Genomic DNA, 27,684 nt, shown 5'->3' on the forward strand with positions numbered 1-27,684 from the left:
TGATTATTGTGGTTTTATTGTTAATTGGTTGGAGGTTAAAGGAAAATGATTCTTTTAACAATGTATTTCAATTGTTTAGCTAAAAACAACACTATTTATGTCATAATTCGCCTTAAGATCGCCTTCCAGTGAAGGCCTCCTCTATGTTAGTGAATGGGACATGAGCCAAATTAAAAGGCAAAATACACATTAAATAGATTTAGCTTAAAGATGGTTTCATTAATTTTAGACCGCATCAGACTGTTGTATGTTCAAGTGCTCATTTTTTCAGCAACTCTGGTTTTAATTTGTGATTTTATGCTCTAAAAAAGGGGTGAAACATCATGATTGACAGTTGACACTTGTGATTGGACCTCGCCTCCATCCCTCCATCCCCCGATTGCTACTGGCTCCGAAAGACGTCATGGGTGCAAGATGGCAGCATTCGTATCCAGGATATTTTGGCTTTGTTTCTGGATAGTGGGAGGAAGTGGGTATATGTGTCGTCCTTCTTTACACAGTCTAAGGTAAACACAGTGTATAATGTGGTTTGTGTGTAGAGAAGACAAATCTTGAAACAGAACAATGTGGAATACCTCGATGTCTTTATTGCTGTTGTTGAGTAAAAGGGTACAATGTTTAAAACATCCATCCAGTTGGAAACTGCCCACTTGTATGACATTGGGAGTGATCAGAGAGACTACAGATAGTGTGTTTTGCATAGGCTTAGCGCTACACAAACAACAAAGTGTCTGGTTAAACATGGAAATAAAAGAATAAAAAACATAAAATGGACACAAGGTTGTAGAAAAAAAAACAATACGGCATTATGAAACCACTGTACTAAAAAAAAAACATAAATGTCACATTAAATCACGCTTTAAAATATTTTGGTCAAGCTCCCCTGCTCTTTTTAGGAGCCATGGAATGTGATTGTCAGACTTTGAGCAGTAACATAGATCAATTTAATGCCCGGGCAAACCATTCATACGCTTGTCAAAGCTTCTGCCGCACAACAATTGAAAGGGAACACGCTGCTGTAAGACCACGTCAGTGAAAAATAAACATGAAATCCAGTCTTAGTTTCGTACTGAGTTGATGGGAGGCTTTTATGTACTGTACCTCAGCTGTCACTGCAATCATAAGGCCAGAAGAGTTACATAGTGGTAAATATCCTTGTACTGTCCTCGCGTCTTGCTAAATGCTTAGGCACCATAATTTTACTTTGCGTGCCCTCAATTAGAAAATGATTGCTGAGCATAGAAGTGTGCACAGACTAGATGCAAAAAAGTATTAAAAAAAAAAGTGGTTTGCCGATTTCCCACATTATAAAACCTGCATCTTTCAAGCAGCGACGGCACCTTGAGCACCTGCTTTTCAAGAGAGGAATGTCTGAAGATTTTTAAAGTGATCAAACAGGTACAAAAGCTACAAAAACAGCTAGAAATAGAAAAGAACAAAACACATTAAAACATAAATAAAATGACATAAAGGATAATAAGAGTCGTAATGGCCTTCTGAATATTCAACACTCCTATCACCTCCAAAGTGAATTGCCCGTTGGTGAATAGTTTCTGGATACAAAAAAAAGCAAACAATACCTTTTGTTTTTGAGTATAAAGATGTTATATACGATACAGTATGATAGGTCATATTCAAAACATCACATGTGCTAACATATATTACTCAGACCATTGCTGCACTATTGGTAAGACAAAAATAAAAAGTGAAATCAGCTAAATTCTATAAGTGCTTATATTTCTATCCTGAACTGGTGAACGTTGAATAAAATAGCAATGTGTGAAGCTTTTGCTTTAAATATAAATAAAAAAAAGAGAGATGGAAAAGGATCTGTATGAGGGAGAGAACTGATTTCACCCATCTCTTCTGAATGTGGAAACGTTTATCTCATCTATTCTGTCTCTTATCAGAACTGTTGGCGTGGAGTACAAACAAGATAAATCTAAATTTAATTAGTTTTCCTTCTTCCTGGCTGGATTGTATAAAGTAATTAGTAACAGTAATTACAAATGTCCAAATTTCACAGCATTTTGTTTCTTTTAGAAAGCAAAAAAAAATCATTGTGCAAAGGCACTATTTGTGGCAACCGTACGAAAATAAGATGTTGTTTCAGTACAGTGCTCGGACAGCATCTCTCCTGTCCCTCCGTTCTCTTGGGGTCCCTTCTTGGGCGTGTGGTCATTATTTGGTTCTTAAGACAAAGTCAAAGGAAGCGTCTTGGATTGTCGTGGTCCCCAGAGTTAGTGGCTTCTTCAAGACATTAGTGCCCCATCCCTGGTGAGAGACACAAATCAAATCTATCAGCAGCTGGACTAAGTCTGCAGACAGGTGTGGGCTAAGGACACAGACCCTCAGACACAAAGGGTCAAAGCAAGAGGCAGACGCCACAGTGAGTCATGCAGTTAACTGCAGTCAACATGCACTTTACAGGATATTTGATGTGGGCTCCAGGGAAACTTAGACTGTACACAACCTGTTAGAAAAGACTCAAAACTCTTGTGAAATAGTATCTTTCTACAAGTCATATATCAATAAATGTCCTGCTCTAACATGTTTGTTGGTTGCAGTTCTCAAGAATTAATGAATGTATTTAAAAGTGGTGCTTTGAAGGTTTGGGCTTTTCAGTTTTCAGGCTGCAGCACTGCTCCAGCACTGCTCCTCACTTGAAAGCTATCGTTTTAATTTTAGTGAGGGTTAGATTTCTACCTACACCAAACTTGTGAACATTTGTGGCGGCTCGCTATCACAGCCGAGCATGTGGAGAGTGTGTCTCTGCGAACTTGTATGTGGTCCAGGTTTGGTGTCAAATGTCTGTAAGGTCCTGCAGCCAACGACTGGCAAGAAACACAAAATCTTTACAAAGCCTCTTGTCATCCTCTGAGTCAGACTGTGATGCCGTGCTAATCTCCAACATACCAGCTATTAATGTGACAAACTGGCCTGGCAGGGGCAGCGGCTGTGGAATGGAGAGAGGCAGGGCTGCGGTCTGAGCAGCACAAGTGGATGTGCACATGAGTGGAAGAGCTGCAAGGTTTGAGTGGCATCGAGATGGCTGTTGAGTGGGTTTACAGAGGTGAAATAGGTGAGTGTGTGTGTGTGTGTGTGTGTACGGTCCTGTGTGCTGAACAAGCAACACATTACGCAGACGTGTGCGGAGTCACTCAAGGCCAAAACTGCTCTCTCTCACTCTCTCCTGCACGCTAGTGGGGGGGGGGGGGCTGCACTCAGATGTGATTTTTAAAATAGCAAACAAGTGGTATCCTAAAATGCCGCGGAGCAAAAGGCCAAACAGCAACATGTAAAAGACACAGGGGAGGATATGACAAGGTCAGTTATCGGTTTGTGGACACGGGGCTTTGTATAAATCTAACAGCCGGTGACAACCTTCAAACTGGAACTTTACTTCTCTGGGCTGCACTGACATGGTTTCTTTTATAGTCAGATACTACAACATTTAGATTTTTTTTAAAAATCTGTGTTTGGAACTCTAGTCATGACAAGAGTAGCTTCAACCAATCAGTTGGCTGAGACGCAGTTCAACATTACAGTATGTATGTCACCTCTCTGCTTTAGTTCAGTGGCCTTATTTATTCTTTATGTTGCTTTCCTGTTTTATTATGAAACTCACATCTTGTATTGTTTCAGGCTACTTCTCTTCCTGACCCCCCCTGTGTCACCATGTCTTGTCTTTTTTAGTATTAAACCACTGAGTTTCTCTTTAGTTTTGCCTGTTTATCTTGACACATTTGAGTTCAGTGTTCCAGCACTTTGTTAAATCATGCGTGACCTCTGATCCTGCTTGAATTTCTCTCTTGGACTGATTTTTGTTTACTGAACTTTTGTATAAAGAAATTTTGAGCCTGACCCTGTCTTCATTCTGAGTCCTTTCCGTCAGACCAGTGTGATAATGTGAGCCTCTGTGTTGACACTGCGGAGCCACAAGTTCACCAGACAACTGAGGCGTCCACGCTCACATGCCTGCCCACACATTTGTATCGTCGCTTGCACACAAATTTACAAGCTCCGCAGTTACGAGCCGATACTTTCTGGTGCATTATAAAAACTCACCGTTGGCAACTGATTTGGTCTCCCCTCTGCCTGCCACCTGCAACACACAAAGACAGGAAGTAATAAAGCAGCAAAGATATATTTATCCAGACAAACATACCTGCAAAGCTGCCAGTCAAAGCAGCGAGCGATCGAACATTTCCACCTATGCAGACTCTCGAACTTATCCAGATTCCAATCACAGAACGTCATCCTGCTCTCTTCCCTTCCCTGACATCACAGCATAGCACGGTTAGCTAATGACAAGGTTGCTAACCGCTACCTTTCCTGTTCAGGGCCCTTTTTACGTCAGTGCAGACCACGGCCTGGTGCCCTCCAACCCCGCTACTCGCTGCAGCGGACCACAGCCCCCGGCCTGCTCAGCAGCTGTTGGCTGCAGAAACTATCAGAGTAGGGAGGAAAGTTTTTTATTTATTTTAAACGTGGGTAGGTAGGATTTCCTTGTCATGCTCTATTTCACAATGCGGAGTTTCACTTCTATTGAGGGGCTCTTTCTTCTCTGTTTCTTCTATATACAGAAATTAAGATTTGGAATGTATTTACATCCGGTCAGACTTGTTTGAAAAGGCGAGGTGATGACAGTGATTCATAGCTGTCAAGCTGCGTTTGCGAACTCAGCACGGAGCCCGACTTGTAAAGAGCGCTGTAAACATCAGGGCAATAAAAAGTCAAGTGAAGCTGGACAGAGAGCAGTGATTTGTGGTTGTCAGAGGAAGGAGCAGTGATGTGATACAGCCATTTGTGAGAAGCACTCAGCCCGCTGTGGGACATCAACTATTGCACTGTTTAATATTATTACGGCAGAATTTATACTGAACTGTAATCTTCTGGATTTTGTTGAGTCTGCTATAACAAGTTATGGGTGTTAATGGAGCCAAGAACATAATCCTTCTCTCAAAATGGCTTCACTCTGGCTCTGTTGATCAGTTCATTCTGTTCCTTTTATTTGACACTCAGAAGATGTTGTGACTTTAGTGTTTGAAGAGCTGTGACAGTGTTAACTTCAATAAAACTGATTTGTTATATTTTGTCAAAAATTAGTCTGAAGAATTCTGGATACAGGCGCTGCCATCTTGTGCTGTTAATGTACCAGGGTCTGCACAGAAGTGATTTTGAAGTGCATTCGTCAATATCTCATTTAGGATTGAAACACTTAGACATCTATTATCATAGAGCTCAACAGTGTGGTTCTGGATGTAAAAATCCCATTAATTATCTGAATACAGATTTTGATTATCAGCAATCATATTTTAACCATCCGAGGTAGGCTTACCACAAGCTATGAGATTATTAAACAATATCATACGTTCCTGTAGAAGCCACAAGTCTGTATAATATCAACTGCCTTTTAAGAAAAAATATTATTTATTCCTGAAGTGAAAGAAAAGTACTACACTACCCACAATTCTCAGGTGTAGTAGCGCTGTCTCTGATTGGTGGAGATAACACTATTATAAACAAGGTTAAATCTAAGAAGAAGCGCAGTGGAAGTCATTGGAAAGGGATATTTTGCAATGGTTTCTGGGATGTGTAGTTCTTTCAGTCTTAAAAGGCTTAAAACACTAAAGCATCAATGGAGAAAAAGTGGGCGGTCACTGTTGCGCTCTATTATGAGTATATATACTTTATTAGATAAGCAGTAGTGTCCAGCCACAGCAGAACAGAGCTCAGCCCAGCCGACGTCAGAGAGCATAAAGGTCGACAGTGTGACAGCAGAGTGTGAGGTCACTGTGTGATCAGCAACTCTGAAGAAACATAGATCAAATACGACTTTACCTCTTCAGGCTTATTCCAGATTTAATGCTGATGTCAATTAGCTATGAGAGTTCTTCAAAAACAAAAACAAACATGAGCCATTGTTACTCCCATCACTGCCACACCATTTCAAATAATTAAATGTTATTATTTTAATATTACACCATTTCTTTAGCAAAGTGTTGTCTTGTGAAAAACCATAAAAAATCCTTCCCAGACCACAAACCAATTAGAAACTACAGACATGTTATTCTAAATGAACTTTCCCACTTTATCATGACTCTGTTTAAAATGAATAGTAACTACCTTGGTTGGAGAGGCACCTTTATTTTCCCATAGACTCCTCTTGTTGGTGACATCCACAGGCTTCAGGTCCTGTGAGAGGGAGACAGAAAACCACCATATCAGTGAGATGAAACCTGAGATATAGAGGGAAGGAATGACGGAGCTTGAGGCGTGAGAGCAAATGTTGACAGACACTATCACTTGTTGGACTCTCTTTTGTAAATATTTGTATTCCTGATGTGCTGCATGGAAAGCTCTCTCATAAATATTTGGATGAATTACACTGAAGCACGTATATGGAGCTTTATACAAGAGCATGAGAGAAATAAACTTATGGAAAACTTCAGATAAAATCCTTAAGTGCCATTATTTACCTAACTGGTGCCTGATTTAAAACATCCAAATGCCCTTTATGCAGGTATTTTAAAAGAACTGCTGTTTTAATTCGGAGCCACCAGGTGGTGCCAGACATATAATATCTAACTAACATACACATGGACATTCTCACCAGCTTCCACTACATCATTTAAAAATGATTATAAAAGATGTTCAGCATTATCATATAATAATAATACTGTGGAGCGTCCTGCAGTTTCTCATGAGGGTGACCTGTGTTTGTTTAAATGAACTGTTACAATGCAAATAATGAATCCTTAATACAAACATGCTTATAAGTGAGCATTTAAAATGTACATTAATGAATGTCTCAAGTTCTGTCTTCACTCAACTCAACTCCACATCACATAAAGCCACTAAAGCTTGTTAGAACCCCTTACTCCTCCATATTATTGGATGGGACATGGAGCAAAATAAAAACGTCAAAGTACACGTCAAATAAATCTTTCTGAAAGATGGTTTCTGTCAGTTCAGGTCGTTCTTATCACCATGATGTTTGCGATTCTGATCATTTAAAAATTATTTAGTCATTTGATGCTAATGAAAATGGGGCAAGCCATCGTGATTGACGGCTGAGACCTGTAATTGGTCAGCAGGGCGTATCCGCAGGATCTCAACTTCCACTTCCTAATCACTACTGTGCAGACACTGGTTACACATGACGTCAACAGCACAAGATGGCAGCGCCCGTATCAAGAATTCTTTGGCCTCATTCTTTAACAGTGAGAGGAAGTGGAGTCGCGTTGACCAGTTTTACAGTTCTTGTTAGCAGTAGCTGCAAGGGTTGCTACAGCGACGACCTACCGCTGGCCTTCCTCCTGATGTTTTGCCGCTCTCAGGGGTTTTATTCAGCCAGTCGTTGATGCGGCCCGCCACGCCTGTCTTCATCACAGCTGCTTCCTGTTTGAACAGAGTCAAAGGTCAGCTAGGCCTGGTCGTCATCTGCAACAGGGCCGAGCAGGAAGTGCCAATGAATTGGTCTCTTTCCTCTCTCTCTCTTTGCTCCAGTTACACACACAAAGTTTCATCAACTCTCCTCCACCCACCCTGACTTTTACCTTGAACGTGTTCCCGCCGCCCCCGGGTGAGCTGAACACGCTGCCTCTCTCCCACATGCTCTTGATGTTTCGTATGCTGTCAGTGACCATGGGCAGATCCACCGCTCCGGAGCGAGGGGATCGAGACTCCTTGTTCTCTCTCTGCAGAGACAAGGTGGTGGGTTAAACTTGGTGAACAGCAGGGAGAGAAACATGCTGGACACGACTGAGGAAGAAGGGAAGACAAAGTATGAGGGAGACACATGATGTGCCAGTTGAATGACTGTTCTGTAATCAGTTGAAATAGGACAGAGGATGGGTACATGTGGGCTAATTTTAGGCCCAGAATGACCCCAAAAAGTTAACTTTTCACATATCGACACTGGAATCCCACAGCATAAGGAAATTCAATAATTATGTATCATATTCAGATGTTTAGACATGTGTGTGAGTCTTATTGCTCAAACCTGATTTCAAATGACTCTTTATGTTACTTGCAATGCGACACATGATGCTCACATCATAGGGTCTCTGGGTTTTACTTCCTGTTTGATGCCCATAACAGCAAAGTTTTAACGCCTTAGACATCAAGATTTTTTTCTTCTTACTGATGTGTTTTCCTGGAAGAAGTCTTTTTATATTGCTGATGTTTGACACACAGTGGTGTTGTGTATGAACTCAGACAAACAATTTTTTAAAAGTGGAATCGAAGCGAACCTGAGCAGCTGAGGTGTACTGCTCCAGTCTGTTGTCTATCTTGGACACCACAGGAGAATGAGCTGCCTTCACTGTGCTGCTGGGCAAAAGCAAACAGTTAGAATCCAGTACATCAAAAAATGAGGCCACTTTGAATATTGTTTACTGACAAGTGTTTAGTTCCTTGACAGCTGACACTCAAGTGGGAATGAAACGTTCACTTCTGGGTTTCACGCTCAAATAAAAACTCACTGAGACACAACATGATGCTTCAGTTGTGGGGTTAGGGGTTTACCTTTTCTGTGCCGACTTGTTCAGGAACTCTGCCCTCTCTCCGATCTGCAGAGAAGGGTTAGAAAGCCTCTGGGTTATAAATATGGCAGTGATGTTCCACTCGTGCATACATCACTGCAACACAATATTATTCCTTCACTCTTCAGCAACCTCAAAACAGATGTTAAACCAAACCCTCCTTTTGATTTCCATGTCTCTATTGTTTCTTTATTGTTTGTATGAGGAGTTTCATTTGTGACTGAAGTTCATGGGTCGATACGAAGACACACACATGGTTCTGTTCTAAATAATTACAGGTCCTTTCAACATTCATAACTTACACTATATAGTATTTAGCCCTCTTGTCAATAACCATTTAACTACGTCAGATTGTATTCGTTTAATAGTGGATATTTAATTTTGTTTAATTTCTTCATAAGCTCAATAAGTTGTATCAGGATCACACAGTGTAACTAATTGTTCCCTCTGTGCATGCACACCACACAGACACACACACAGCATGTTTTTTCCCTGTCTTTGGACTGTGGGAATGTCAGAGGATTGTTTATGATATACGACAAACAGGCTAAACGAGGGGCAACATATGCGCTCCTCAGACGCTCGCAAAAAAAAAAAAATTTAAACAGACAAAAGAAGAAACGGCAGAAAAATCTCTCTCCCCTCTCTCTCTGTGAAAAAAAAGGACCTTGCGCTCGGCTGCTACCGACTGTGGGAGTTCCCAAAATACTCCCCGGCAGGAAATTCCCCATTCTCCGATGCATTTTAAAGAGCTGTAGCCATCCGAACGCAGTTACAGTAATCCTGTTAACCATAATCACGTCTCTGCATCCCCGCAGCCTGTCCTTCATTCTGTCCCTCCGTCCTTCTCCAGCACAGAACACTGTACTTTATCTGTCGTGTGGAGCAGGGTTATGCTGGTTTACTGCTGATAACATGAAGGCGAGCTCCTGGGACTGTGTGTTCCTCCGGGCAGTGATTGCTGATAGCAAGGGCATAATTCTCCTTGTTTTAGTATAACAAGTGCCATAAGATGGCAGTTGTCAGGCAAAAAACACACAACGGCAAAAGGCAATGAGGAAAACAAATATATGTTTGATGTGATATAAAATTGACTGGGCATGAAATTCCCTCAGCACATAAATCTGATTTATGTGACAAAAATGGAAAAGCAGATCTATCTCTGCTCTGTAGTGTTTATATGGCCCTAGCAACATATATAAGATAGATATGAATCCCTCTCTGTGCATTCTTTTTATATTATGAGTCTCAGGATGTTCCATATTGTGTGCTGTGAGAATGAAAACATATTATAAAGCTGCACTGACCAACAGTTATATATTAACAATGGGTCAAATCACTAAGTGCAGTTTGAAAGGTCTTACTCATAGTGATGAACCACCTAGAAACTTATAACCCAACTCTCCATTTCACCTCAGCACTATGGATCTTTTGTAGTGTCTTTCAGCTCATTGTTTTGGTTTTACATTCTGTAACATCAATGTTCTGCTTCAGTTTCACTGCCTTCAACAACTTCTGTTGGTAGAAGCAACAAGCCAACTGTACATTACTTGCTTCATTTTAATCTCAACTATACATCTTCATTTGTGTTTCATGATGCTAATACGGTCATATTATCTGTCTACAGGCAGACAGGCACCTCTTATGTGGTAGTTCCTGCTACAGTAGGCGCCTCAAGGACCACGTTATGTGATCAAACACACACACACACACACACACGGTCGAAATTAATACCAGTGATGCTGTCGCAGCTGGTAATGAATTCGAAGTCGGAAGAAACAACACGTAGCCCAACTGTATTATGACATGGTAATACAGTCTGACACCACAAAACAAAAATGTATCACACTGCAAAGCCAATATTCATATGCACAGTAGTGTGCAGTGTATGAACTATGCAACAGACAGTTGCACACACACACACACACACACACACACAGCTGTACCTACAGTGAACATGATGACAAAGTAAAGCTGCGTCTGGGAGGAAAATACAGTTGAACAACATTAATTTCAAAACTGGCCACAAACAAACAAAGCACTTGATTCTGGTACGATCGGATCTCACACACCATTCGAGCTGAGCTCTGAAATCTGAAATCTCACTCCTAACTGTCACTAATTCGATTTTCTACACGAGCAGAAAATCCCCCTTGATTTTCAGTATGTGGGATTTGGCACTGGAAACATTTATCCACACTTGAGTTTATTAAATGTTCCTTCGCCATGAAAAGCATTTATCTTTGGTCGAGCTTGGGAGGGGCATGCACTGGGTTGTTTCCGTTGGGTTGGTTTTTCTATGTATTTCTCGTGACAAACAGGTTAACAAGTCAGCAACATTTTTAAGTAAACAGCCCAATTTGCCAGCAGCTGACTTAGAAATATTTCTCTCACAGTGCATTGAAGTTCTTTTCAAATACGAACACTCCTTCATCTCAGTCAGATAACACTTCATGCAAACAGCTAAAAGAGGTGAGAGGGGCAGTTGCGGGTCATCTAGCACTTAATCTCTCCAAATATTTTGAATGTTTAGCTGGAGCTTTGCTGCACTGCCAGATGAGTGGGATTTGCAAGATCTGGAGAACTTTTATACTGACAACTGTGTTGGGAAGGCATGCTAATACAGCACAGGAAGATATATACAAATACATACAAAAATATTTTAGAATTACAATTGTAAGAATATCATATGAATTATACTTTATAAAAGTTTGAATGTTGCAAAGCCAAAAACAACGCAAAAGTGTACAAAATTTTAAAATATTTGTCTGCTGTAATGTAAGCTGCTAAAGTTAGCATGTGTAGCTACAGGCTACCTTTTTTTCTTTACACTTTTTAACGTTAGCAGATCTTTCCTGCTTTTTTAATGAGACCAAAGCTACCTGCGATAGCCCTGGGCTCATGCTCACCCTTTAACACTTTCTTTTGAAACATTGAAAGTGAAACACACTGTGTGTAAGTATGTAAACAAAGCAGACACACAGGGTTATTTTAAAATGAAATATTAACAAGAACAATGCTGTTCTTCTGTTTACATGTGTTCAGAGGAATCACCAGGAGAGGAATTGGGGCCTGTTAGCGTTATCCTCAGTCTTTTACCACTAAAGCCAGTATATTGCCATCAAGAAAAAACTTTCAGAAGATTACCATTTCAAAAATATTTTTTATACTCCAGAGCTAATGTTAGCCACATTAGAGCAGGTAGCTACAGCTGATACAGTCTCGAGCAACTGTTGTTTATTCAGGTGGCATAACTGACATAACTGTGTGAAATCAAGAATTTCCAGTAGAAAATCTGCCGCCATGATCATCATAAACTGCACATGTGCTGTGCCAGGGAAGGAAAGTGGTTAGATGGCAAATTAAAACCGGTTGGACACTCGTTGGTGGAGGTCAGAGGTCAAAAATGGTGGACTGACCTTCAGGGAGGAGCCTCGGGGGCTGACACACTTAAAGGGTTTATCCTCGCCGTCCACAACGTCCTCCACCTTCTGTCTCTTCTCGGCCGCCTCTGCTCTCCTCCTTTCAATCTCCTCCTTCATCTTCCTCTTCTCATCCTGAGAGAGAAAGATGTGTTTACAGTCTGAGGTTCAGCAGATACTCTTCTGAGCACCACATTCAAATCAAGATAGTAGCAATGCTTGATTTTATTTTTTAAATGTTGCTGGATATATGTTGTTTCTTTCTGGTAATTTAATTGGAGCATGTGCAGGTGGCGCTCTGTTCTTTGCGTTTGGAGCAAAGAATGTATTTATACTGATATAAAAGTTAATCGACTTTCTTAAGGAATAAAAGAATAAAATACATATGTATATATATATATATATATTATCATAGGTCATCACATAAAATATAGTGTCAGTCACCAATAGAAAACCAGAGTGCAGCTGGTCCAGACAATAGATACAAGCCATCTTCTAATTCATTTACTTACTTTATCCAATAAAGCAGGTCAGGGACAAATTCAATTATCCCTGATCTAATTCTTATTTATGGGGATTGCCTGTCTCAGGAAAAAAAAAAATCTTTTTGGAAAGCTGGAGAAATGCACACTTTCAAGAGTCTCCCCCCCCCCCCCCCCCCCCCCCCCCCGCCCCCCCAAACAATTAATGTATGAACCATTTGTACTGTATTAAGAGGAGGGCTGGTGGTTGGCAGTATATCAGCCCTTTTCAACAGCCTTGTCTTGGTTAATTAGTCTCTCTGTATCTCTGGGCCATCTTTTAATTACAAACCAAAAGGCCTCATTAACATCACACAAGAGGAGAGGAACAGCGGCTGATAGTGAGAGACGGGCTGCCACATTCAGAGCCAAGATCAACAAAGACGACCAGTCAGGCTAATAGTAAGAACGCTGGGCGGAAGCATGAGCAGCTGAAGGGGAATATGAACCACGTTGTGAGCGGAGGAGGTTATCATGTTTTAGATACATAGGGAAGAGGAGGGAGAAGGACTGACATGTGTGAGTTAGGAGAGGGGACCAAATAGGCTGAGTCATGATAGCAGTGAAATATAGGGAGATAACGTCACTGAGGCTCTGGTTTGGGTGTAAAGCATAGGCTTCAGCTCAAATTGGTGTAAAGACTAAATCAACATGAAGGTAGTGCGGAAAATGTGTGAAAAAATGAGCGTGTATGTGGGCTGTGGAATAAAGACTTAAAGATATAAATTTAGCTCCAAAAGCATGTATATCCTGGCGTTTGTTTTGCTTTACTTATTACATCAAAGCAGTAATCACCAAAAAGAAGAAAGTGCTATTAGTTTTCCAGCTGTGATAGTGCTCTTTACTTTTTTGGGATCTCTACTGGTAATCAAATTCATCTAATCAAATTATTGTTGGTCATTTCTTGGCACAATCTGTGATCCCATCATCTTGTACATTACTCTGTACGTTAGTAACTGTAGTTTACATCGTGATGCTAATAACAATGCGATGTACAGAGATTACAGGACTTCTTGTCGCTCTGAGATTTGACCGTCTGTTTATGTGTCCTCTTCACATCTGGACCTGGCTCCAAATGATGTCATGGGTTTAAGACAGCAGTGTTCCTATACGGGCCATTTTGGCTTCATTTCTGTATAGTGGGAGGAAGTGGAGACGCTACGTCCATCTTAATGTTCAGTCTAGGATCTGGACCTACGAAGGAGCGCCAGCTAACACTAGCTATACCCCCTTCTTTCTAATGGAGGAGAAACACAGCACTAACATTAGCAAGCTAGACCATTAAGCTAGTGGAAGCTAGTTGCCACCACTTTCAGAGTAAAAGACTTGACAGCAGGATGAAGTGTTAAATTGTTGTAATCAGATGTCTTAAATCACTTTGAGTACATAAACAGCACTATGTGGATTTGTATCAACATTTGCACATAAACAGAATATCAAATTATGTCCCATAGTCAGTAATTTTATTGTCAGTCACCCACGGTCATGGGAAACACACCCTAGAGGATTTAACTTTCATTTCAACTTCAGCAAATGGTGAACATCAGCTGAACTGATGAAACAGAATCTATTAGTTGAATAAAATACCTCATCACAACATGCCTCTCTCTTTTTCCTACCTCCTCTCGGTCTTTCCTCTCTTCCTCCTCCTGCTTCTTCTGCTTCTCTTCCTCATCCAGCACCTTCCTTCTGTCCTCCCTCTTCCTCTTCAGCTCCTCCAGCTCAACTTCGGCCTCCTGCTGCTTCTGCCTCATCCTCTCGAACTCCTCGCTCTCTGCATCATCGCGGCGACGCTTCAGCTCCTCCAGCTTGCGCTCCGCTTCCAGGCGAGCGTTGTCGTCGTCCTGCTCGTCGTCAACCACGGACACCTCAGGGGAGCGTACACTTCCGCGACTGGGCCAGAAGCATTCAACCAAAGATTAGAGCACAGAGGCAGATCGCAACAGAGACAAAACCAGTACAAGCGGGACACAAAGCTTGTTGACAGACCGGTCAACACCAGACATGTGATACAAACTGAATATTTAAACATGCACTGGAGGATTTGTCTCTTTCATGGACAAGCAAACACACACAGACAATGCATATGCACACAAACCCCAGCAGTAACCTTTGCAGAGTTAAGGCAACAGCTCAGCTGAGGTTTTATTCAGTGTTTCAAACGGAGGATTTACTGTAGGTGACCCATGTCAAAAACACACAATACTCTGCTACCCCTCAGTGCTGAACAACAGCTCATTTGATTGAAAAACTGATTCAGAAATGATCTTCAGTTATTCTGCACGATGCCTCAGGGAATACCTGAGCGACAAACAATAATTGTCAGACTCCAATATCAATAAGTGCCTGTCTGATTAAACTGCCCCAGTTCAGCATATGCAAAACTGTGGAGTGCTGAGAAAAACATGTCGAATTCTCCACGATTTCAAAATAAGATCCAAGCTGCAATAGTTATAATTAAGTGAATTTAAGGGGGATATATTTACTTTAAAATGTTCTTTATTCTGTTTTAATGTTGTGATATTGATAGTTTTACTTTATGTGTCTTTTATTTTCACTTCTGAGAGTCTTATTTTGGAAAGAAACAGTGATCTTTGTTTGGTAACTTGATCTTTTCAGCTGACCTTTGTTTCGACAATATTAAGTTACTGCAGAAGGCTCCCACAACTAGACAAGGGGAGAGAGGCACTGTTCATGTTATCAGGTTACTGCAGAAATTAGCCAAAATATGCTTCATAAAGCAATATCACTATTTCTCTTTTTTATTCTTTTACTGCCACTATCAGGATGATTGACAATTTTAGAAATGATTTTTTAAATTTTTTAAACATAACTTTATTGAAACCAGTGCAGAAGTGACAGCTACAAACTATGAAAGTGTTTTTTTTGGTCCAAACATGTAAGAAAAGACCCAAAAAGAACACTGTAATTAGTGATTACTACAACCGAATTATTAAACAGCATTTGTATAGGAATGATTCTGTCCCAAGCTTTTTGATCTATATAAACGGTTGATCACTATATCCGTGATCACTATAAGCGGTTTCCACTGTATTCACTTTGCATTTCGTACCAGGACCATTGGAAAACCATTGAAAATGCCAGAGAATAAATACTGGGGGAAAAGTTTCTTGCATAATGAATAAAACTTGACAATGAGCCTCAGCGTGAGAAGCAGGTAGTGACTTTGCTCGTGTCGTTGTACCTCAGGGTCCTCTCGGGTTTCCTGTGTTGTTTGGGAGCCTCGTCCTCGTGCAGCCCTCCGTTCTGCTTCCTTTGCTCCTCCCTCTCCTCCCTGGCCCCGCCCCTCTCATTCTCCTGTACAGAAACAAAGACAGTGATCGAAGATTTAACTGGTGGGTGGGCTGAGTGGGCGGGATCTAGCGTGTGACTTCACAGGATGTAAAAGAGAGAGAGCACATCCCCAAACAAAATAACACAGAACATCACATCAAACAGAGTCCACTCCGGAATTACTGCTGACAGCAGATTATCTAACAGGTGATCAACCTGGGAGTGTCTCCAGCAGTGTGTAAGCTCAATGTATACACTGCAAGCCAAACATAAAAAAGCATATGGTATATTATTAACATGTAGCACTGAATATACTCTTATCCTCCTGATGATGCCATCTAGCATCATCAGGAGGTCTAACAGGTCTTTGTAACAATCTGAGAGGACATGACATAGAAATTCCACTATGGAAATCACACGTTTTTGTTTATGGCACATTGACACCAGCACCAGCCCTTATCGCCTTCTACATGTGTGGCAATAATAATAACTATAACCAGTATACACATAACATGACGTCTCAGTGACGTCTCCTTGCAGTATACACACTGATTATTACAGTCAGATCTCAGAGTGGACTCAGTGCAATGTGGAGTGTTGCTGCTCTCATAGCTGAGGTGGAAGACATGCAGGAGTGTGACCACTCTGTGGAGCAAAGCATTAACCTTATTAAAAAATCTGACAACACGGCTGCAACCACACCTCATAAAAACCAAAGGCTCAGTCACCACCAGTTTTCAAACGGTGCAGACCACACTGTGACGAAACAAGGTGTCTGGGTAATTTCAGCGTCTGGCTCTGGAATGAATCACATCAACAAGTCGACGATGTGGCCTTATTATGGGAATTCTTGCGGTCTAGTCTAAAAAATATATTTTAAATATCACGTCCCTGAATGATGCATCGAGACAGTGAAGTTACCCAGAGATAGTTTCTGTGCTGTGCAGGACACCTCTACTGAAATTCTTACCACATTTATGATACCTCATTATCCTCTGAGTGCAGTATCTCAGATACCTCATTGTCCTCTTCAGTATCATTTATGGGTGTCAAAGGCTCATTCTCTGATGAATTATCTACATTATCATCCTCTGGTACCTCTTCTTCCTCGCCTGATTCTACTGCATCCTCCTCAGCCTCTGAATTTGCTGACATGGCCTGATTTGAAGCCTCACTGACTAATGAATGCGTTTCTTCTTCAGTGTGTTCCTATGAAAAAAGGATTATAGCAGTTCTTTGAAAAAAAAGTCCAGTGATCAGCTCAACACTGCGAGTGGCAAAGTCAATAAATCCATGCTCATACCTTGTTTAGAGTTTTAGGCTCTTCAGCTGATTCCTACAGAAAAAAGCATCACATTCCCACAATTTGTGAGCTACAAAAAAACAACAAATTTCTTAAGTAAATGGAGAATGAGCAGATGACTCACCTGTTCCCTCAGGTAAGACCTTCTCGGTTTGTCCTCCACCACTTCCACTTCCTGCTCCTCCTCTTCATCCACACCCTCATCTGCTTCTTCTCCGTCCCCAGGAGCAGCCTCCTCTTCCTCTCTTGGCTCTTCTCGCTGCTTCTCCTCTCTCCTGGAGCTGTACGCGAACGTCTTCTCCTCTTCCTCCTCATTATTATCACGGTAACGACCCCTACGACAGGATGAGGGCCTCTCCTCCTCATCATTGTTTTTCTCCATGGCGACGCTGCCGTTGTCCTCTGTCTCAGCGGGGTCCCCCTGCCTCTGTCTCTCCAGCGCCTCTTTCATGCGCCTCTGCCGTCTCTCCTCGCGTTTGGCCATGCGGTCCAGCAGGGCTTGGTCCTCGTCATCTCCACCGCCTCCATAAGAGCTGCTCACAGACACTGTCTCTGTCCCACTAGGAGGAGGGAGAGGAGACAAACAATTCACTGTGTGGTAAGGAGGAGGAAGTGTTGAGGACAGAGCAAGAGATGTCAGCTGTGGAAGTGAATGCATCATCAATTCTTCTGTTACCATGAAGATGAGAAAGACCCATGAATGTGAGAATCTAAAGTGCAGCAGGGTGTTGATGGATGAGCATATGATTTGTGCTTTGATGAGAACAGGACAAAAAAGAAGAAAAACAACAGTTGTAAAGTAACTCATTATTTTTTGGCTGTCAAACAATGGGATATATCAAAAAAGTGTTTCCAGAACCGTAACATTGTTGGGACGTTATCAACTAATTAAAAATAATATTCTGCATTTGAGTAGGCCGGTGTCTGTTCCTACTTTGACCAATCATGTTTGAGCAGGCTTTGGTTGCCTACAGGTAAAATCTATCTGTGTTTCAATTTATCTGCTTTTATTAGCAAATAACTGCTGATAGAGATGAGCTAAAACGTTGTACGGATCTAAAACACTATTTAAAAGTATCGCTGTGTTTGTGTGGAGGAACATTTTCGTGTGATAAAAGAAACAGTATACTGCAAACAGAAGATGAGAGTCCTGACCTAGATATATGCTGTTTATACTGGAAGCCCCAAAATACTGGTCGTTGCCCCGAGAGGCTGATTTATTGTCAAACGATAGCTGATAGGCTCCAAACTGAATGGTCGCTGACACCTCAAAAAATAAATGGTCAAAAAGCACGAAAGCCCTAGCCAACTTTCTTTGTGGTAAAAATAAATACCTTAAAAGGAAATCAAAGTCTGCAGAGTGGCTGTAAAAATGGCAGCAGACATTTGGCCTAATTGACAAGGCTCCACCATATCTTTGAAATATAAACTAATGGTCAAGTCTGAAAATAAATACTGACATTTTCACTCATATTCCAGGTCTATGAGTGCAAGTATCTGTCAACTAAGAAAATGTGCTAGACAGTCTGTCCGACCGACTGACTCAAACGCAAACTCCCAACTATTGTGACCTAAAAGTCTGGCAAACATTATCCTTACATCTACACAATCAACAATGGCTAGTCAGCACACGATCCTGCCTCAGCATCCTCCTGCACAATCCCCTTGTTGTTCGACCAGCCCAGGATGTACGTAGCTCATAGAGGGGAAACATTCACGACCACAAAGCATCGACTGTGTTGCAAGAGGTCAGAGCAACCCACCATCTCTTCCACTCTCGCCAAGATGATTGATCTCATAGCCTTAAAATTCATAGAAATTGATATTTTGCCCCTTTTGTTCCTATAGGAGTCTCTGATGGATGAACATGAGATCATGTGTTGGTTGTTATATTGACAGCTGGGACTGGGTAGGGAGTGGGGTTCAGCGCTTGAACTTGTTGACTTCAGTATTATTTCAGGACGCAACGCCTCACAGTATTACAATATTTGGCCAGCTTAGCAACCATAACTGGGCTGATTCACTACATGTTAACGCTTTGTTCATGGGGCTGTGATAGAGCGATGTTCTTCTTGAAGGGTGTTTTTTTATACCTGCTGAAACAAACGAGCACCAGAATAAGTGTTTGTCTGCTCGAGCAATCACTAACATGGCTAAGTTGCATACTACATGCAGTGGTAACAAAGCAAACTTTAACATCCAACCAATCATACTGTAATATTTGCCAAACATATCTGCTACTCCTTGTCTAAAAGCTCCCTCTCTTTCAACGTTAAGGGCGCATTCATGCCTAGTTGGGTCCAGACCTTCAGACTTTTCAGTTTAGAGGTGGTCTCGGTCCGGATCAAACCAAACCAAAGTTCAGATTGTTTGCAGTGTAGAAACACTTTTTGGGATATTTCAAACTTTTAGCACCAATACCGTAATGATATTGCATTGACAAAGATATTGATGCAATTAACTGGTTCATTCATTTTCTCCCTTCAAACGATAAGTCTAGTAGCAAGTTCAACTAACTTAGAGAGCTAATAAAAAATGGAGCTGAGCACTTGGCTGCTTACGACATGTTTATTTAAGACAGAGTTTGCGATGCTGTGTGTGTGTGTCACCTGTGGCTATTGGTCATGACCAGACTGTCTGGCTGTCCACTGGGCTCCTCGCCGTCCCTGGTCTTCAGCCTATCCTGGCGTGCCCTGCGCCTTCTCTCACGGGCCGCCTCTTCTTCGTCATCATCATTCTTCGCCAACCTGAGGGGGACAAAACAAGAGAGAGACTGAATCAGGAAACAAAAGAGAGACATTTTTCTCCCCCAACTTTTAACCTTTCATCTGTTTCTTCCCTTCCTCCGTTTAGCTTCTCAGTTGGAAACTTCAAAGTGAGCGATTCTTTAAATTGGACTGTAATCATCACAGTGACCAAACCTGGTGGATTTGTCCTGAGCTTTTTCCCCCCCTTCTCTCCTATCAAGCTGACCTGTCAGCTGTGCAACAACTAATACTTCTTATCGTGGCTGCAGTTTTCACGAGCTGATAAAAACTCAGTCTGGAGACACAGCTTGGCTGAGGATAAGAGAGAGACACAGAAACTGCTCCTGGCCCACAGTTTCGACTGGTCTTTTTCGTGCTGGAGCACATCAGACTGGGGTGAATAAGTGTGATTTTTGTCATGCAAAACAACCACTCGCGTTAAAAGTTTATATTTCTACAAGGAATTTAATACCACATTAAATCTAATAATCGCATTTTTCTTGAAGTTAAAACATCTCTCTTGTCAAAACTACTTTTCAGGATTTTGTGCTGATGCCCTAAAAGATCAGACTTCTTGCTTAATAAAATAGCAGAGCTCCGTTTTGCTGAGACGCACATTTCAACACAAATATCACATTCCCAGTCTAAAGGAGTTGTTCAAAGTTGTGCAAAATACACTAATTTGCTCTATTGGCAAGAGTTAGATGGGAAAATTGACACAGCTCTTATATATGTGTGCTAAATATGAAGCTACAGCAAAAATGTTGAACTATTCCTTAAAGAGACTAAAGCAAATATACTCAACAGAGAACAAAGCTGCAGGGAGCCTGGTTTTAAAGATACTGCTTCTGGAATACTGCTAACATGACAGATATGCACAAATTGCACTGGCACTTTTAATATCCACTGACTGCCTGGTAAGTTTTAACACTTACCGTATTAGTTCTTCTTTCTCCACTAATATATCTTGCCTTAAAAAAAACTAAATCCAACCAGCCATGCAGTGGATTACATGTCTTTTTATAATTGTGTATTAAGTAAAGGGTGCGGCTGCATGTAATCATCAACACGACTCCATTGTTCACGATTTAGTTTGCTAAAGAGCTACTGTGTATTTATGTGCTTAAAGTTGATTGAGAGCAACATGTTCAGACTGTTCTCTGGGGCCACTCCAAAGTCGCTCAAGAAGTGTTAAGTGATGTAGAAGGAGACAGGTTGAGGGAAAGAGGCAACACCCAAAAAGAAAAGTATACTTGATACTATTCTACAAATTTAAGTGTAATGAAACCCGAGACAGAAATGTTCTTGTATTCCAAAGTGTTGAATCAGTTCCCAAACTGCTTTTCCTCGCCACCTGACATCCATGAACTCGGCTCCATGCTTCATCTGTGTTCGCCCCAGCCGACCTTTACACCCACGGCTGACCACATGCCTTGCTACCTAACATCACAGCGCAGCCCTTTGAGGTCGGCCGGTGAAGCGTGCTATTGCATGTTAATTGCAACATGTGTGGTGAGCCGAGCTAAAGCTGCTTGGATTTATGTGAGGTTTTACAGCTTGTGAACAACAGTTTCCCCTCTTCCTCTCCCTTCCCCTCATGTCGTCCCCCCATCAGCCTCCCATTTCTTTTTTTCTTTCTCTCACATGAGGGATGTTGTCATAACAGAACGGATGAATCAGTAAACGCCCAGGCCGGACCTACGGGACAGTGACATCAGTGACGTAACGCAATAATGTACATGTGTGCATGAGTAAGTGCTTGGTTCAGATAAGTCGGAATCTTTGAGAATATGTGACTTAGGATAAACACCGGCAACATTTAGATTTTAGAGTCATCAAGTCAGAAAAGCGATAATCGACAGTGTCTGAAGTTTCTCAAATGCTCTTGATAATTTCAGGAGGATATCTAGAGTTAAGTGCGTGTCTGAAAGCAGCTTTATTCAACTTTTTATTCATAAGATAAAGAGTAAGTTGTTTTTTCACCTTAAAAGTACTGCAGTAGTTTTCTTCATAAATCCCATTTATATTCCATCAACTTCAAATGACTTCCCCTGCAGTAGAAACAACATTAACCCAAATTTAAAATGCCACAGTGATGTGTTGTTTCTGTTGGGGGAAAAAAATGGAAAGTTGCGAAACAACTGCCTTAACTCCCAAAGGACCGCAGCGTCCCAGAAACAGCAGCAAATGTCATGAGAAAGAGAAAATGACAACAGCTAAATATGGAACCAAAAAAAAACCTTGGTAGCTGTGACGACGACAATCTCAGGGTTAAAGACTCCTCAGTAGGAGGGAAGAACAAACTCCTAAAAGCTGAATTAGCATTCCTGTCAATCACAGCTTTGGCTGGAGACGCATACACAACCAAAGCCCCCGGTTTAATATCCCTCTCCTAACCTAGGCCCCAAACTCTATCAGCATACTGACACAGAAATATGGGGAGAGGTGGGAGAGAGGAGGGGGAGGGAGAGGAACAGAAAGAGCGAATGAAATGGAAAGTGAGGATAAAGAGGAGAAGTAAGAAATGAAAGACAGGGAAGGAAAAGGAGTGCACGATAATGGAAAAAGGAGTAATCTGCAGATTTTATCGCAGACAACACCTTTTCCTGTACAGAATGATGTGTGGCTACAGTTTGAAACTGCAGGTATTTGTTTCTGCCTGTATAAAGTACGTGAAAGACTAATTTTCCCCGGGTGGCCAAGTACAGTAACAGCTAAGATGGACCCTACACACTTAGTTTTGCATGTGCAGGCTGATACAGCTGCAGAGGAAATTAAAAGTTTTCTTACACATGCATAAATTCCTCATTCTCTTCAGTCTCCACATGCTGCATAGCACAGTAAAGCTGATTAAGGCAGTATTCTGCATTCACAAAGCGACCATCTGCATAGAAAGAACAGGCACACAAAACATTGCCATCATTGAGCCTATTAGAGAGAAAATATGTCCAAATATTTTCTTTACAGCAAAATATCTCAGAAATGTCAGTGAAAACAATTTGGGAGAAGCCCATGAGAAAAGACTTCTTCACCCCTCCCCTACGAGCGAAGAGACGAGAGAGAGGGGAGGAAAAAAGTTTAAAAAAAAAGATGAAGATAGAAGGAGAGAGAGAGAAAAGAAAAGCTGCTGTGAACAGGGGGAGGGGGGGAGAAAGAAGGGGAAAGAGGGTGGGGGCCTGCGCTGTCAGAAATGCTGACCCATTCCCACACTGGTCTCTCTGGACTGTTTCCCTTCCTACCGCGGGCCCGAAGAACCACATCGTACCCCGTCTGTCTCTCCCTCCCGCCCTGCTCTCTGCTGGGCTGCCTCCAAGAAAACACAATGTGAGCGCTGAGAGAATTCCCCCAGACTGCATTTATTCTTACTCACAGATGAATGAAGCAGTAAGTAAACTACAGTAAGTAAAATCTTAAATCCTCTCCAAGCCCATGTGGTAAATGTAAAGTTGGCATACGTAGATAAACCTCTCCCTCCGGATCTCTATCTCTCTATCTGTATCTCCCTGTCCCCTCCTGTCAAATCCAAAAGGTTTACGATTGCACGACTGGGTCATGTTTGGAGCGGTCCATTCACCCAGGGCGGGGGATTCGCTCGGCATGGCTCATTCACGGAGGATGGGTGTTATTTCCTCAGCCCTTCCTGGTCTGGAGAGAACGCAGAGGGAGAAATGGATAGAGAGAGGGAGAGGAGATGAGATCGAGAACAAGATGTGGGAAATGAGACAGATGGTGAAGGGGAAGAATATGACCTGTCAAAAGGAAGGAACAGGGAGAGGATGAGAGAGGGGGAAGAGGTGAAAGTAAAAGATGAGGAAAGTTAACTGTGAGAGAAGAGAGTGAGAGTAGGGAGGAGCAGAATCAGGAGATTGAAAGTGGGGTAAAATCAAGAGAAGGATGTGGCAGCAGAGAAGCAGGTTTTTTAAACTCACTAAAAAAAGGGAGGTTGACTCCTTTGCCCCTGCCAGAAGAAGTTTTCTGTTTTTTTCCACAGGTGAGTCAAGTTCAACTTCAAAAATGCAACGAGAACCAATGTTGCAGTAGTTACACTTTTTCAAACTTGTCGGCGATAGAACCATTTCAGATCACTTGCATCTTGCACAATGCAAAGTAAAAAAAAGAGATCACTGTTGCACGTTGTTCCCGAGAAGTTAAAAACTATAAGTACAGAAACGTTCATGGCTATTTACGCATCAACGCCTGGAAGTTCAATGATCTTCACAACATGGTGTCGGAAAAGGTCAGCATCAAGACTAAGTTAGGGCATTCACTCGGATGTCATGTTCCTATCACTGCAGGTCAGAAAAAAGCCAGAAATTTGGGGAAATAAGCTTATTCCCTTTCTAGGTGAGACTAAGATGAGGAGATCTAAATCACTCTAATTTCTGCATGACAAATATAAAAAGCCAGCAGCTGCTTACCTTAGCTCAGACTAAGACTGTGAACAGAGGCAAACCGGCCTTTGTGCTTATAGAGAATACAGTATCATCGATATATGAACAATGTGTAAGTATTCTGTTGCAGCCAAGTCTGGGACAAGCACAAGTGTTCTAGCTGCTTTTTACAGAGAGTACCAACAGCTTATTTCTTTTAAAGTAAATTATACGATCTATCCCTGTTACAGAAGACATTTTTTAGCTGACACAAATACCCTTTGGTCAGTGAATTGACTGGGAAAATTCCCCATCCATGTGCTCTCTTTGGAAAAAAAAGATGGGAAAAAAGAAAGATATTCCCATGTCAGTGAGTGTGTGTTTCAGTGAACAGAAACATACTAAAGCACTGATGAGCAGCACGGACTGGGTAATTGAAGAACATGAGTGTGAGAAACCTTAGTAGAGCAGGAAAACGTCTGTGTGTCTTTAAAAAATACAACTATCAGGGATATTGAAGCCAATTGCGCACCTCAATGTCAATGGTAATTTTCTTACAACAATAACTGACAGTGATGTGAGACAGAAAACCAGACACATGCACACACACTTGAAAAGTGAAGGGAGCTTGTCAAGCCATCATCACCTGATGCTGATCCAGACACACATGCACACTAATGTGAATATCCGCAAGCGTAACTGCATGCACGCGCTCATCCTAACCCCAATGCACATGCACAGCACACACAGGCATGAGCATAGTCTCACAGACTGAGAGACAAAAACAACTCACAAAAAAAAGGCAGACAGACACAGGTTTGTGCAGCTATTCTTGTTAGGACTTAGCATCGATTTACATTAATTGTGGATAGTGTAACCAAAACTGTATCCCTAACTTTCACCAGAACCTCAGAAACTTTATTTTGTTTCATTAGGACCGAGCCTTGGTCCCCATGAGGTATACTGGTCCTGACAAGGTCAGTGTTTATGCCCAGCTCCTGAAGAAGTAACAAAAATGAGACAGACACAGATGAATGCACGCACGCGCACACACACACAGACAATCTCAGTGTCCCAGCATGTAGGAAACAGCTCATGGAGACCTGGCCAGTAAACACTTATAATAGCCAGGAATTTGGCATTCCTGCAGCAGTTATTATATGGGCCCACACTCTCCCTGCGCTCTCCAGCTTCTCACAGCCCGCTCAGTGATGGTTGAATGGAAGCAGGCCAATGAGACGACATGTGGTTTTGACTAGTCTGACCAAGAGGGGCATGTAAATATTGATTGTTTCAATATATTGGCAGAAATGGAAACAATGTCGAGATGTAATCTTTTATCAATAGCATCAGCAGCATGTCGCCTGCCAGCTGACATTATTGCTGCTCTGACCAAATAAACAGAACATGAACAAACTCCTGCCGAGCTTAAAATGTAAACGTCGAAGATGCTCACAAGTCAAAACTCTTGTTTGTTCATGGGTCCATTTTGTCTACCAGTCGGTCAGGCCTCATCTCGTCTCTCTGCCGGCTCATCTTAGTCTACGTCTTCTGCCAAATTCCATCTTCTCCATGTACATAAACATTCCAAAACTGCATAAATAATTCCAGCAGCAGGGGGTTCATGAGGGTTGTATGAAGGAAATGTAACAACAGCATTACCCTCCACTTCAATCAGCTATTTAAAGTGCATCTGGGATATAAGGCTGAAAAGTCTCAAATAGGTAAAAACTACAAGATGCCAAGAAGAAGAACATTGCATAACTGGTACGGAAATTTTTAATTGACTGGTTCTTGCTTTTCAATGATTCTGGGAAGTTGTCTCATGGTGCAAAGGCTTTAGCTCTAAGCTATGGTTATGCTTGACTTGAAATGAGATGTCAACACGATGCCTTTCCCCTTCTTACTCGCTCTTAGGTTACAGTAACTCAGTGCAGTGTCTTCTCCTGAACAAGAGGTGTTGCTGCTAAGAAAAATGTAACAACACTGCCAGAAAAAGGTAAAGAAGAAGAAGAAACACAAAGATAACAGTTTTGGCACAGGCCTTATTTCCTCAAGGAGCAACACTTTGGGCTTGAGCGTACTTCTTTGCATTTACCGGTCATTGAATTTTTTCCCCATAGTTCCCTGCAGAATGCCTCGTCTTTACCAACAGTCTCAGCAATGTCCCTCCATGTTGGGTTAGACATACAGTACATTTTTTTTATTAACCACACATCCAATAAGGATTAGTCAGACCAATACTCCAATACTCCACTACCTACAGCCTCAGCTCTACACAACTATTTAGGACCTTTCAGCTCATTGTTTTGGTTTGTCAGCCCGAAAATGCTGTTATCATCAAGAACTTTTCCAGCCTCTACCCGGAAGCTGTTTTCAGCTACAAAGCTTTGTTAAACCCTCTGTGCACTCCCTGCTTGGCATCCAAACAACAGACGGACAAAGTCAATGAACATCACAAAACTTTTAGAAGCTCAAGAGCTAGATATTATCTCCGGAGTTGGTGGTGAACAAAAAGGAGAACAACTATTTACCAGGTTTCCTGAAACATGACACCAAATTAATGCTGATGATGCTGCTAGATGTGTAAATAAGCAACTGTTACAAAATGTGACATGAACAATGCGACCAAAATGTCACATTACATGCTCAATTTGTCCGTGAAGAGAACCTTGTACATTGCATTAATTCTATGAATAAATGAATGAATGAATGGGTTAAACCTGAATCCTGAATCATTACCAAGCATATCTCCATTATTAGAGACAAATGTATATGAGAAATGCTGTATAACGTTTGGGAAAGGGCTTTGTCTTTGTGTCCTAAAAAAATAATTATCAGAGAAACATCTAGGAATTCAGCAGTGATCAGACTTTTTTTTCATCAGCGATGAAGTAACTGGCTGTAATAGAACACTTCTCACAAGATACATCAAAAAGGCGAGTGACCTTGGTCAGTATCTGACTCCACATCAACCTCATTCTTAATTGCAAGGGCTGCACCGCGGATGAAGAGGCTTTTGTGAAAAGGCCCAATAAAAAAGCCTCCTTGGCACCATATGTATCAAGTTCCCACAATAAAAGCCCCTCCTTTTTTTTGGTACTATTTTGGATTACCGTACTTGGCGTGTTACCACTCAATTTACTGAAATGAACTTTAGTTTAATCAATTTCTTCCATTGAATCCAAAGGGGTTCACAAAGCCACGGTATCTGGGAGAGAAAATTGGAAAGAGGGAGGGAGGGCATGATTGAACATTCCCACTTAAAGGTCATCACATTGCTTATCAGATTTCTTATCAGGCCTTTTTTTTTCTTCCAGTCAGAGTTTATTATTTGCTGAGCGATTTCTTTAAAGACCTAGAGGAGGGTGCAAGCTATTAAAGCTGGCTGCCTATTTTTCCACCTTGGCAAGAACTTCAGAGGAGGTACGCTGTGCACTGACATCCAGAGCTTCATTACACAACACAGGCTGCTCCC

General features: G+C 41.6%; 1 protein-coding gene across 9 annotated transcripts in view; it reads right to left on the reverse strand.

Annotated features, from left to right (window-relative positions):
- The window catches only part of cald1a (caldesmon 1a), a 55,620-nt gene that overhangs the window by 1,583 nt on the left and 26,353 nt on the right, over nt 1–27,684 (reverse strand). For 2 of the 9 annotated variants that reach the window (XM_034578439.1, XM_034578437.1), the window contains exons 3-16: nt 19,699–19,836; nt 17,214–17,649; nt 17,090–17,122; nt 16,885–16,995; nt 15,698–15,810; nt 14,112–14,385; nt 11,969–12,106; nt 8,533–8,576; nt 8,259–8,337; nt 7,563–7,703; nt 7,309–7,404; nt 6,130–6,198; nt 4,069–4,105; nt 566–2,274 (exon numbers count right to left, since the gene is read on the reverse strand). In XM_034578439.1, coding sequence (XP_034434330.1) covers nt 2,261–2,274; nt 4,069–4,105; nt 6,130–6,198; nt 7,309–7,404; nt 7,563–7,703; nt 8,259–8,337; nt 8,533–8,576; nt 11,969–12,106; nt 14,112–14,385; nt 15,698–15,810; nt 16,885–16,995; nt 17,090–17,122; nt 17,214–17,649; nt 19,699–19,836 — 1,723 coding nt within the window. In that variant the 3' untranslated portion in view covers nt 566–2,260. Of the gene's footprint in view, nt 1–565; nt 2,275–4,068; nt 4,106–5,844; nt 5,897–6,044; nt 6,076–6,109; nt 6,199–7,252; nt 7,405–7,562; nt 7,704–8,258; nt 8,338–8,532; nt 8,577–11,968; nt 12,107–14,111; nt 14,386–15,697; nt 15,811–16,884; nt 16,996–17,089; nt 17,123–17,213; nt 17,650–19,698; nt 19,837–27,684 lie in introns of those variants that run through there. The other 7 variants (XR_004613098.1, XM_034578440.1, XM_034578444.1 and 4 more) reach the window with 7 other exon arrangements.

This window comes from Hippoglossus hippoglossus, chromosome 23 (assembly GCF_009819705.1).
Source record: "Hippoglossus hippoglossus isolate fHipHip1 chromosome 23, fHipHip1.pri, whole genome shotgun sequence".
NCBI classification, from domain to species: domain Eukaryota; kingdom Metazoa; phylum Chordata; class Actinopteri; order Pleuronectiformes; family Pleuronectidae; genus Hippoglossus; species Hippoglossus hippoglossus.